Source organism: Mauremys mutica, chromosome 9 (assembly GCF_020497125.1).
Source record: "Mauremys mutica isolate MM-2020 ecotype Southern chromosome 9, ASM2049712v1, whole genome shotgun sequence".
In the NCBI taxonomy this organism is placed as follows: domain Eukaryota; kingdom Metazoa; phylum Chordata; order Testudines; family Geoemydidae; genus Mauremys; species Mauremys mutica.
In genome coordinates this window covers 40,507,273-40,519,538 of record NC_059080.1, presented here as the reverse complement: position 1 = coordinate 40,519,538, position 12,266 = coordinate 40,507,273, and the positions used below count along the sequence as shown (strand labels likewise).

The following is a 12,266-nucleotide window of genomic DNA, read 5'->3' as shown; positions in this document are numbered from 1 at the left end:
TATCTGTCCGTAGAATGTGAAGACTGGGGATGTCCATCTGCTACATCCTCATGATAGCAGAGCTGACTTCAGTGTAGTATGCCTACATTGCACATCAGAAACAAGGGAGCTCTTGTTGGGAATCCCTAGGAGTGTGTCAAACTCTGAGACTTGTGTTCTGCTTTGCAGGTGGAGTAACCCGTATGACTGTGTCGCTGGTGGTTATTATGTTTGAGCTTACCGGTGGACTAGAATACATTGTTCCTCTAATGGCTGCCGCCATGACTAGCAAGTGGGTGGCAGATGCGATTGGACGGGAGGGCATCTATGACGCCCATATTCGTCTCAATGGCTACCCCTTCCTAGAAGCCAAAGAGGAGTTCTCGCACAAGACTCTCGCCATGGACGTAATGAAGCCACGCCGGAATGACCCTGTTCTGACTGTCCTCACACAGGACAGCATGACGGTAGAGGATGTAGAGGCCATAATCAATGAAACCACTTACAGCGGCTATCCGGTGGTGGTGTCCCGGGAGTCCCAGAGGCTGGTTGGATTTGTCCTCCGGCGAGATCTCATCATTTCAATTGGTAAGAGAACCAAGGCGGAATGCAATGTGGATAAAAGCATTGCTGTGAGAGACCTCTAAATGTCACCAGTTACAACTTGTTAAATAGAGTGCTGTAGATGTAGGCTTCAGTGAACGTTGCCATTATGCAGTGCCTGTGATCAGGGCATGTAACTTCCATCACCCTGAGCCTTGGTGCGCAAAGTGCTACTCAGTGTGTGTGTTTGACTAAATCAACGCAGCAAGAGCACTGCCATGGAGAATAATGCTTTGGCCCAGCAGCAACTAAAAATATTTTATTTTATTGGCTGACTTATTTTTGAAAGACACTTTCTGCAGCTAAGCTTCAATGTGGTTGGAGTATTGTTGGTTCCGTGCACTTAAAAACAAAACCCAAGATGCATTTGAAAGAGTGGGTCAGTGTTTCATCCAACCCATGGCCGTTTGAGATGGTGCGCCAAACCTGCAGATGGAGGATCAAAGTCACGAGGTTCCCATCAACCTCCACTCCACCAGGGACAGGTTGAAAGGCTAATGTGCTAGTTGCGTGTCATGCTTCAGTGCCACTTGGTGGGCAGTGTGAGCAGCTTTGGGTATGTCTACACTACCCGCCGGATCGGCAGGTAGCCATCGATCTATCGGGGATCGATTTATTGCATGTAGTCTAGACACGATAAATCGATCCCCAATCGCTCTCCCATCGACTTCTGAACTCCAGCAGTGGTAGAGGCAGAAGTAAAGTCGATGGGGGAGCCGCGGCCATCGATCCCACGCCGCAAGGACGCGAAGTAAGTAATTTTAATTCGATCTAAGATGTGTCAACTTCAGCTACGCTATTCTCATAGTTGAAGTTGCGTATCTTAGATGGATTTCCGCTCTTCCCCCCCTCTTCCCCCCCCCCCCCCCCCCCCCCCCCCCGCAGTGTAGACCAGGCCTTTGTGTTGACCCAGAGCTTGAGAAATAAGGATTACGCCTCCTTCATCACAGCACTGTCTGGGGCATGTTGCAAATTCCCCTTACCCTCCTGCTTATCAGGAACTCCTCACCTACTCTGTCCTCAACTTCATGAACACAGGCACTGTCTCTGGGTGTACTACCTGTTGGTGCCCTCTGTGGGATGGAATCCTTTTGCCTGGCATGGCAGAGGAGTTTGAGCAGGCAGAGCAAACACATTCTCTTGAGCCCCCTAATGTAGCTTGGTATGGTGGACCAAGATCTGTGTGAACCAGCCCTGTTCATGCCTGTGTTAGTGAGAGACTCTGTAGTGCACAAAAAACACTTACTGATTTTGGTGGGATTCTGCAGGCTGTATGCAGTACAGACTTCACTCACTGGCTCTCAGTATGGGAATGCTTGCTCTTGATATGTATCTTACTAAATATTTCAGCCATTAACAATGGGAGGGAAGGAAATGCAGGAAAGGTACATTACAGCTTAATGATTTCCTTCCTTGGGCCTGACTGCACAGAGATACAACATGGTCTCATTTAGTCAGGCCTGTGCAGAGATTTTCCAGTGGAGTAGTTTGTGCTTTCTGAAGATGCACAAAAAAGAATTAGTTACCAGCGGTCTGCCTGATCTGATTGGTGAATGTCTAAGCTGGGCACAATTCTGAATTTAGACTTTTAGAAGTCAGGCCAGCTGCTCTCCTTCTTATTGTAGGCAATAATGATAATTAAATGGTATCCAGACACTGTGGTAGGTATGGCTAGTATCAGATTAGCCTGTTATGGTTGGGAGGTGAAGTCTGCTACTCTCATTAAAGTAAACTTTACAAAGGTGGAGAATACCTTACCTGAGCCATGTCTTCAACAACTGGGGGGAATCTTCTTTCTAATCAAGTGTACATAGTGATCCCTATCTACTAAGTTGCTATAAAATATTGTTCTCTACTAAATATGAAAGGGACCCGATTCAGTAGCTGGGTAAGGACATTGAACATGTTGCATACCCCTGTGTGCCTCAGTTTGTCCATCTTAAAAAGTTCTGTCTAGATGGGTAGATTGAAGGTCCTTTTATGCCTAGTGGTACATAAAAGCAAACTATTATCCCTCTCTCACTTCTCCTGAGCAGCAGATCTGTGCCCAGCACTGTCCTCTAGTCATGTCCAGAAATGCTCTTCTATGGGTGGGTTTCTTGGCAGCAACACGGTGATGCTACTGGTCTGGCAGCACCAAAAAGTTAATCCAAACTCTGTTGTGAATGCCATTCGGTGCTGAGCTGAATGTAATGTGCTGAGCTGAAGTAATGTTCAGGAGTGGGATGATTATGATGCCCCGGGGGCTCGGATATCTTCAGCTGAAGAAAAGGGAGTTGGTGTCCAGTGTTGTCACCCCTCCCTCTCAGGCGGCTGGACAGATGGCTCGGGAGAGAGCCTCTGCTATTCCTTTGCTTGAGTAGATGAAGGAATGGTCCTTTAAAGCTCTGTGAATGGGAACAGAGGGAGGAAAAACCTATGCTTTAAATGTCTTCCCTTTATAACCCACAATGTCTCTCACTCAGAAAATGCCCGGAAGAAGCAGGATGGAATTGTGAGCACTTCAGTTATTTATTTCACTGACCACTCTCCTCCGCTGCCTCCAAGCTCCCCGTCCATGCTCAAACTCAGGAGTATCCTGGACCTCAGTCCATTCACAGTGACAGACCAAACGCCCATGGAGATAGTTGTGGATATATTCCGCAAGCTGGGACTGCGCCAGTGCCTCGTCACTCACAATGGGTGAGAACGCCACACAGAGGAATTTGGGCTGGGAATCTAATAGGGTAGCACTGAATACAAAGCATTAAAAATTGCTTCTTGATCTCAGGGAGCCAAATTCTTCTCTCCTTTTCAACTGGTGTAAATCCAGAGTAACCTCATTGATTTAGTTGGAGTCATTCTAATTTTACATCCATATAATAGAGAATTCAAATCATAGAAAAAGTAAAAAGCAGGGGTAGCTCACCAACAAGTTGAGTTAAAACAATAGACCTTGCTGGTAAAGGCAGTAAACAGTTTGGCAGGGGTTAAAGCCATTAGGCACAGCACCATGTCAGATCACTGCACCTGAGAGACACAATCCTCTTCCACCTGAGCTGTGTAGAGGAAGGGCGCAGAGGGTGTGTGTGAAGACATTGGTTCTCTTTAGGACACTTTGGTGAATGCAAAATGGAATTTTTTTTAGAAAAACTTGTGGAAGATGGGTGTGGGGGAGGAATTAAAATAAATTGTTGACTAATATTTGTAGATCTGCTTGTTTAGATAAGGATACCCAAAGCAGATTGACCAGTGGTCTGATCAGAAATGTAAATTTCACACTTTGCATAGAGTCTTAGCATTCTGAGCCATGGAAACATTTGATGATAATCATAGATTAGAATTGCCATCAGAGAAGCCAGGGTCATAGTCATTGTGGGAGGAAAATCAGGGAAAGGAGTTCATATGCTAACAATCTGTTAATTAACTTTTCAGGAAACTACTTGGGATCATTACCAAAAAGGATGTATTAAAGCACATTGCACAGATGGCTAATCAAGACCCAGATTCCATACTCTTCAATTAAAAACAGACTAATAAGTATTGGGTGTTTAACACAAAAATGAAACTTTATAAAAGACCGTGGATTTTCTCTTCTATTTTTATTAAGAAACTGGAGCTATCTTCAGAGTTTTCCTGTATGGAGCTGAAGATAATCATGTTTTTTCTACAAAATAACCAATTGCACTACATAATCTGTGGAAATTAATCTTCTCTTTAGAAGAAAAGACTTTATTATAATGCTTTTGTGAAGTTGCATTGGAAAGATTCCATGAAGGAGTAAAAGCAAAATGCTACAGAATTAAATCTGTTCCCTTATTTTATTTGAACTTTGATAACTAATGTTGGGAGGGGAAGAAAAGACTATCTAGTTTTAAGTCTTCAAAAACCATGGAGGAGAAGGATGACTTTTGCACACAGCACTAAGATGCCTGAGAAAGAGATGATCGTAACTAAGGGCCACAGTTCCCAGACAGCTGCTTGGTGAAAACACACATTTGATCTTTTTTAGGTTTCTAAAAGCAATCAGCAAAATGTTAAGGGGGTTTTTTGAGTTCTATATTTGAACCCAAGGTAAAGCTACATATTCCTACATGCAGGGTCCAGCTAAATGAGGACTTGTTTTGGAAGCTCTGCTTCTAATCAGAACAAAGCTTCATTTTAGTTTTCTCTGAATGTATTAAGTTACTCTCTGATTTGCTCGTTAAAAGTACCCAAGGGAGAGCAGAAGGGCTCACTGGTTATATTCTTGCAACTCTCCCCTTGTTGGCAAAGACCAAGGATTTCTCCTTCTCTATAATGAGCAATGAAAGGGTTAAGTCAGAGTCCTGAGTTTTGCCCAAGTTTTACTGCACTCCTTCCAAATGATCCCTGATCATGTTATAGATATTGCACAACTGACCTCTTTCTTAATCAGCAGTGTCTATGTTGAAGGGTATGTCCATTTTATTGGAGTTTTCCAGATCCATAATGTTTACATGTATGCATATTCTGTTCCCTTTTTCCATGCCCTTTACTGTGCCGAACTCAGGATGGAATCCTGTCTCTGGGAACGAGTAACACTGCCACTTTATGCGCATTCTGCAGCTGCTGTCTGTTTTATTACCACCAACTATGCAATAAAAAACCCTTCCTGATCACTCCAGCAGGATAACTTATAACCTGGATGGTCCTTCCCAATTCTGTTTGTCCCAGATTCTAGCAAATTGAATTGGTGTCAATTAATGAGATCACTTGACCATTTACTGATGCTTTCCAAATACAGAAATACAACCAGAAACCAGCCTGTTCATCTTAGCGCCCACCCCAGGTCGATTTATAGACATGGCTAAGGATTAGCAATGGAATGCGGAGCTGCCATTCACCTCTGACTCACTGATTTGAATTCAGGGAAGTGGCCAAAAGTTGACTGAGCATCAAGTACTTGGCCATTGCTTTTGGCAGTTTAACTATCAAGCTGCCTATGAGAAATGAGTTGTGTTCTTAGTCTAACTCCTGATGGGCAATTATTGGGCCATTAAAACAGGCATTACATTTAGAACAAGTTGGCCATTTTTTTGGCAGTCTTGGCTAAGGACCGTGGGGACTGAAGTCCATTCAGCGTAGGAGGCAATGTGGAAAGTTTACGCCATCTAGGTTGCCTTTGATAAACCAGTTTTATGGGTAAATCAGACTTCCATGAGCACTAAAAGTTCACTCCAGTGTAAAACAACTGGTTTCTGTTGGAAGCACAGAACAAGTGTTTTCAAAGCCTCTCTGGCAGTGGGCAGCTGTCACCACTGCTTCAGCATCCTAACAAACAAGACAACAGCAGCTGTTACTCAACTCGTATTGAATAGGAGAAGTCAAGTCAGCCGACCAGAATGTTATCACCACATCAGTATCTTCTGTGTGGAAAATAAAAGGCTTGACTTTGTCTTCAGCATTTCCTGTTCAGCAGGAGACAGCTGTTTGTTCCCTCGTTTACAGGAGGAGTGGAAAATGTTTGCAATTCAGAACAAGTAGGTTTTAAATTCTGTTATCCTCAGCTCTATCAATGGGTTGTACTTGGAGTCTCAGTTTACCTTGAAACAACTGTTTTGTCCTGTTTTCCAAGTGCTGTCCCTGATTCCTCAAACTAATGCTTTACGTGCCCAGTGTTTGTAAAGAACACCATGAAAAGCTATTTTTGGCTAAATTATAATCAAGCCTGCACCAAACAAACAAATCTATCTCAGCCGGAGAACAAATGTCATGTTGTGTACCCCATGCCATATTCCTAACACAACTTTGTTCCCATCTCACACTTCAGTTCCAGGAAGAGACAAATGGCTTTAAGTTCACATTTCTTGTCGTTTCCTTAGGTGTGGAAGATTCAAGCTCTCAAACATACACACCCCATGGTCCTAATTTAGTCTCTTTGAGAGCTGTTATCGTTTGGACCACCATATTTAGAGAGGGTTTAAAATGGCTTGTAAGATTGCCCAGTCCTGTCAGTATGTTGCATTCAAATGGATTCACCTGTTGAGTTCCCGTGTCACGTGGGGAAAGGAACTGCTGTTCGAGCACACTGTGGGCTAGGGGAGGAGATGGAAGGAAAAAACCAGCAGCATGGAACATCGCAATGGGCTAGTCCAGTATCAGCCACAACCTTGGCCCATGTTCCAAGGAGAATGGGCATCAGTGTCTCTGTTCCCCAACTGCCAGAAGCCATAGGCATATACCCGTTGAGTAATAAAAACAAACCAGGAGAAGTTAAGGAGAGGAAAGGGTTTTGCTGGAATGCTGCTCACTACATGAAATTTATGGCACTAAAAGGCTCTTGGGTTTAACAGCAGGAAATATCTGCCTGGCATCCATACAAGAACGAGGTGTGAGCCGACAGATTGTTAGAATCTTGCAGCATTTCATCCACCTTACGTGAGTTTACTTTGGATTGCAGACTGCACCAGCTGGCGTCCAAGAGGCAGTTTGCTCACTGCATTATGCAGTAGATTCCTTTTGGTTTGTAAAGGCTGATGGGGTCACCCAGTGTAGGTGGCACAGCCTGCAGCGGATCCTCAGTTCTGGGAGACCCTGCTTGATAAACATTCTATTGATAGAGCTGGGTGGGGGACAGGCTGTAGCATCACAAAAGGAGTGGAAAAGATCTGGTTGTGTTGGCCTTCGATGAAGTTTGGTATTCCTCCCAAAATTCATGGATCAGGGTATTTAGAGCCTCAAATTGAAGGAAGGCTAAGGTGGTGGTTTATCATAACGGTACAGAGCAAATGATGTAGGAAGGTGGTGGTAGGAGGGACTTACAGACGACTTTCAAAGAAAAGGAAAAGCGTTCCCTTTTTTTGCTGCTTTCTGATGTAAAAAGACCTGAAAGATTTTTTTCAATAAAGAGGGTGTGTTCGGGTTTCTTATCAATCTCCCTGTTTTGTGGAAGGACTCCGGGGAGGGCTGGAGAACTGGTAAGAGACTAGAAATGAGTGAAGCATTAACAATTGAGAAGAGAAGACATTTTTAGTCAAGGCTGTTCTTTAAAAATGTTTAACACCTCTGTCATACCCATTCCTGTCAAGCACTGGGATGAAAAGTTCTTTGTGCAAATGGCAGTCCCTGTGCCCCTGTAATGGAAGGCTGAGAGAGCTCTAGTCCTTCAAAAATCCACTACCAAAAACAGGGAAGGAGGAAGAGACTATAGTTCTAAGGTTAAAAAAATAAGCAGGAACGATTTCTTAACTTTCCGGGCCTTCCCTCACGAGGAAGCAAGAAGGCGGCAGCGTGTGGAGAGGCAACACGATCTCTTTGCAGGATATCGTCAAGATGAACTGTGATGACTGAAACATGGATGGTTCTTCTCCAAGACAGTTGTTTTCCAGTCAGATGAGCTTCTGGCATACAGTGGAGCAGCAAAAGGAACCTCAGTTTGTGTCAGTAACTGCCAACAGATGAGTGCCTGTAAATCATGTCTGAGCAGTTATGAATGAAAGAACAGGATCTCATGGGTAGTGATCTGTTTCTCAATGGTTGCCTCCCTCTCTCTTGCCAAATATGCCCCAGATTTGGTCAAGGAGATAACAGATTAGCATTCTAAAAGCCCCATTTATGCACCCACTTGGTCTTAAATGATGAGCTGCAGCTGAAAGGGCACTGAATAAACCATCACCAACAAGAGACTTGAGCCATGTCTGCACAATGAAGCTGTATTCGCTTAATTAAAGCCATTTCAAAATTCATTTAGGGCCATTCTTCCTGGTGAAACTTACCAGCAGAGTTATACTGATATGCCAGTATAATTGTGCTGTAAAATTCACCATGTAGACTAACAAACTATATCTGCCTGGGTGAACACTTATTCTAGAAAGTGGCTGTTGTGGGAGTTATGCCAATTTAAATACAGTCACATAACTATACAGCTAGAGTTCTGCCAATAAATTTCTCTTGCAAAATGCAGCAATCTTGTGTTCTGTGATTCGTGTTAAAAGGAGTAAAAAGGATGCACTAGCAGATAGGGCATTGGGGAGCTCTATTCCCATCTCAGGCAAGTCTCGTAATCTGCTTTAGACCTCAATTCCCCAGCTGTACAATGCGGAGAACTCTTCCATGCTTTGCAGGGCTGGTGTGTGAGGAAAACATAATACTCCATTAATGAGGGTGAGGTGTTTGGATTCTATTGTGATGAGCAACATTTAAAAAGGGCACCATTGACCAACTGCTGGGTGTTCATAACCCTTGTATACATTGGTGCCCAGCCCAACACACCCATGCAGCCTACTCAAGAGGAGGTGGCTGCCCTACTTCTGTACACATCCTGGATCCAGTCTGGCAAGAGGTGCTCATGTCAGGCCTATCAGTGTGGGACTTGTATTAGTGGAAACTGTAAATAGGGGGCATGGTCTTAATTTATTCTTAATATCAATATTCAGGATAAAGACAAATGAAATGTCCCTTGAATGTAATTCTCTAGCATGGGATCTATAGCCTACTTTGGTAACTTGGATACTATGACTTATCTGTGCACTTCAGGACAGGATATTATCATCTGTGTCTGTCCACCTTCCTTTGAGCACTACCCCAACAGAAATCCTGTACACTGCCCTGGATTTGTAGGAATGAAACATTGCAGCATGACGAAATATCACTGCTTTCCTACCCAAGTCCCTCCTCTTGGAATATTCTGTAGGGCTGTGCTCAAAACATAAGGCAGGAACCTGATCAAGCTGCAGTGCTGAGGGAAGGCGGAGTTGTAGAACGCTGCTGTGAGGCCGGGGAGCTCTGGTCTGTAGAGTTTAGGGGAAAGATCAGCAACTGTTTTTTCTTGCCTCTGGAAGAGCTCACCCTGGAGGCCTCGGGTTTGTGGCATCTTAAAGTACAGTAGCAGGTTTGGGGATTTTTTAGGTGGTAAGTAATAAGGATTGTGTGGATTTGTTCCGGAAGAGGATAGAATGTGCTCTCATTGGGGATTTTTGCAGACTAGATTAAATCAGACTGGAAAGAGAGAGGGGTAAACAAAAAGAGCAGCACCAAGCATCAGGGAGGGAACCAAGTCTTCAGTGATGTTGGTTGTTGTCCTGCTTGTACTGTGGAGGGAACATGCAGGGTCTGTGCTGCAATGAGCAAGTGACTGGAACTGACACTTGCTTTATATTAGGTTGCAGAATCTCTCCCCCATGGAACTGGAAGGGGAAACATTGGCCAATTATTTGGGATGTTGATCGCCTTTCTGAGTGGAGGTGCTAGGCTGGATTTAACCTGCTCCCGTGTTTTCTCCTATCTGCTCTACTTTATTGTTCCCTGTGGGACAGGAAGTATTTGGAATGCCAGCAGCAGCATCCCACGTGGAGTATGATGCTGGCCACCAGATGGCAGTGCAGCCTGTGAAATGGGTAAGCAATAGGCATAGAAATGAGAGGAAGAAGCAAGGGATGTTTATAGGGGGGAGATTGAGTGAAAGCACTGAAGCAACTGCAATTAATGGGCGGAGAGCTCGCTGCCCCAGTACTGGGGTGAGGCAGGGGTGTCGTTGAGTCTCGAGGAGCGCACACAATACCATGCCGCCCTGATTTTTCCCTGACACCAAGCAGAAGAGCATTGACCTCCTAGGGTTGCACTGTCATGCTCCACAGGATGAACACTGAACATGAGCTCAGAGGAGCTCTTAGGGTAAGATTCCGCCCTATACTCTGCTTTACACAGGCCCTGGCATAGGGAGCATGTGCTGGGCAGGAGGGGACAGGCCTAGGACACATTGTTATGGCTGTTCTGGTTTGTGCTGCGTGCTGGAGGCTGCTGTAACTTAGAGCATCTGTTTGAAGCTGCTCAGTAGCTTAGAATGTTTCAAATAAGCCCTGAGGAGTCTGGGTTAGTGGACAGAGTGCATGGTGCAGGATTCAATGTGATTTACCTGCCTATCGCCATATGTGTGGGGTGCTCAAGATTATCAAAAGTGGATGCCTCAAATTTTAGGTGCCCAACATGACACCCCTATTAAGGGGCCTGATTCCAGATGGCAGTTTCAGGCCACTTTACAGTGTCTAGAGTTAGGCACCTGAAATCCCTAATCTCACATTTACAAATCTTGCCCATAAAATACATACACAGAGCTAAAGCAGTTTAGTGCTGTAACTTCCCTTGCAAAAAAATCATTGCTGAGCCCATGGCAAGCATGCAAAGTTTAATAACCAATGGAAAAATTGTGACCTCATTATGAACAACTGACCATCCCAATCCATAACGTGGCTGGTATTAACAGTATGTTATGTTATTGCAGTCCAAGCCTTTACCCGTTATGAAGGAATGCATGAGCAAGGCCACAAGTTCCTACGCATCTCTGAGCCAAACCACTCAATCTCCCTGTGAATACAGACTGCACAATAACTGCACATTGGCTGAGAGTGGCCATTAATCATTAACTTTTGGCCAGAGGAATAGATACATTTTTGTTTTTGTTTTTTCACCCTGGACTGCAGGGTTTATAATGGCAGATGCAGCAGAAAACAAAAAGTTTTATAAGCAGTCACGAACTGAAACTCTGCCAGCATTGAATACATTTGAGAAGGGGCCGAATCATGCACGAGATCTCTCCTCTGGTGCTTTAAATAGTAACTAGAACATCTCTGGTAAAGTCACAACCCCAGCAGCCTCAAACCGGACAATACTTTCTGTAAGGTTTATTTACACTGCTCCAAGAAATTTCCTGGAGCGTTGACGTATTTTCTATGTGGATTTCCTCCTTATCTGTGTGAGCTTGTTTCATGTTTGGAACCTAAACCAGTTCAGTTTGGAAGGGAACTAACCAAAACAAAAGATCTGGCTGTTGAGGTGATTGCTTAGAAAAATCACAAAACAGGGAAGGCTTTAGCTTGAGTGTTTGTTTGTTTCTAGATAAAGGGCAAGCAGGCTGCAATGGCAGTTTGCCAGACAGCTGAGGGGTGTTTGTCTGAGCTGCATATGTGCTTACACACACTGATTTCAGAGTCAACAGAATCCCAAGGCAATGAAGATAAAGACACTGTATTAGCAGCAGTAAAAGGAAAGGTGCTTGTTGAATGGGTTAAACATTATGGGGCCACAAGAATTCACCTGAATTTTTTCATCAGAGTCCATGATTGAACCTCACCCCAGTTTCTTTTATTTAAAAAAAATTATATTTTCTCCCAAAATGTCTTATGGGTGCCTTCTGCCTACTGGGGAATTGTTTTTTCTAAGTTCGAGGCATATAAAATGAGACAGAGAACTGAGAGGTTTCTGCTTTTGGAAAAACCCTGTTTTAGGATTTTTGTTTACTTTTAATGTCTCTGACACTGCACATTGTGAATCCAGTTGTTCCCAGTGAATTCTTTATGTTGGCTGAGTGGTTGAATTCAGAATAATTTGCAAGGAACTCTCGAGCCTGTAAAATCTGCCTCATTCGGGCAGATTAGAAATGTGTCCGTTTAAACATTCTGGATATCAGTGCTCATCTCAGTTTTCACTTCAAACTGGAAGGTACATTTCTAACCCTTTTCATTTCCGAGAGACCTTTGAAATTAATTGAGGGGCTAGGGATGTGGATCTATCACCAACCCAGTTTGCTGAAATTCACAGGTTATTCCTGGGCCTCCCATCTCTTCTCAAGCCCAGGTGTGCTGTTTTATCTGCTGTTCAGAACTGTGGACGGGAAATCATTTTTAGTGCACAACCTTATTGACCCTACAAACATGGATGGCGTGCGCGTGTGTGTGCTAACTATAAAC

The 12,266-nt window shown here is 44.0% G+C and overlaps 1 protein-coding gene across 4 annotated transcripts in view; it reads left to right on the top strand.

The window, feature by feature from the left end:
* Positions 1 to 4,368, top strand: part of LOC123377333 (H(+)/Cl(-) exchange transporter 5) — a 104,725-nt gene extending 100,357 nt beyond the window's left edge. For all 4 annotated transcript variants that reach the window (XM_045030103.1, XM_045030104.1, XM_045030107.1 and 1 more), the window contains 3 exons: positions 169 to 567; positions 3,048 to 3,264; positions 3,997 to 4,368. In XM_045030103.1, coding sequence (XP_044886038.1) covers positions 169 to 567; positions 3,048 to 3,264; positions 3,997 to 4,087 — 707 coding nt within the window. In that variant the 3' untranslated portion in view covers positions 4,088 to 4,368. The remainder of the gene's footprint in view (positions 1 to 168; positions 568 to 3,047; positions 3,265 to 3,996) is intronic.
* Positions 4,369 to 12,266: the final 7,898 nt, after the last annotated feature.